At 47.9% G+C, this 578-nt stretch overlaps 1 protein-coding gene across 1 annotated transcript; it reads left to right on the top strand.

Annotated features, from left to right (window-relative positions):
• Positions 1-6: 6 nt before the first annotated feature.
• Positions 7-423, top strand: LOC117799029 (peptidyl-prolyl cis-trans isomerase B-like; the record flags this gene model as incomplete). Its single annotated transcript, XM_034651489.1, has 1 exon — positions 7-423. A coding segment is annotated over one exon (417 nt), but the record flags the coding sequence as incomplete, so codon positions are not given.
• Between the last annotated feature and the right edge of the window lie 155 nt (positions 424-578).

Here is a 578-nt window from a genome sequence, read left to right as displayed (position 1 = left end):
ATATCATTGACATCAGGAGCGAAAGGATTCGGCTACAAGGGTAGCAAGTTCCACCGTGTCATCAAGGAATTCATGATTCAAGGTGGAGACTTTACTCGAGGAGATGGTACTGGAGGAAAGAGCATCTATGGTGACAAATTCCCCGATGAGAACTTCAAGCTAAAACACTACGGCCCTGGATGGGTCAGCATGGCCAATGCTGGAAAGGATACAAACGGATCACAGTTCTTCATAACCACTGTCAAGACACCTTGGCTGGATGGCAAGCATGTGGTGTTCGGAAAAATCATAGAAGGAATGGACGTCGTGAAAAAGATCGAGAACACCAAGACGGATGGTAGAGACAAGCCCTTGAAGGATGTCATTGTGGCGGACTGCCGGGTGATTGTTGTGGAGAAGCCCTATGCCATTGCAAAGGAGTAGCTTTGTTCAGTCGTTTCAATTTCATGTATGCCTTGTTTTGCGGGCTGGAACACTGTTCAATATTGTAAGAGCAAGGGAATCTTGAGGGTACCCGAGATGATTCTATGTGGGGAATGAAGGCCGTGCCTAGGCTGAATCCTGCGGGACTCCACCAG

The sequence above is a fragment of the Ailuropoda melanoleuca genome, unplaced genomic scaffold (assembly GCF_002007445.2).
Source record: "Ailuropoda melanoleuca isolate Jingjing unplaced genomic scaffold, ASM200744v2 unplaced-scaffold40854, whole genome shotgun sequence".
Lineage (NCBI taxonomy): Eukaryota > Metazoa > Chordata > Mammalia > Carnivora > Ursidae > Ailuropoda > Ailuropoda melanoleuca.
Note: the sequence above shows the minus strand (reverse complement) of the source record. Positions and strands in the feature narration are given on the sequence as shown.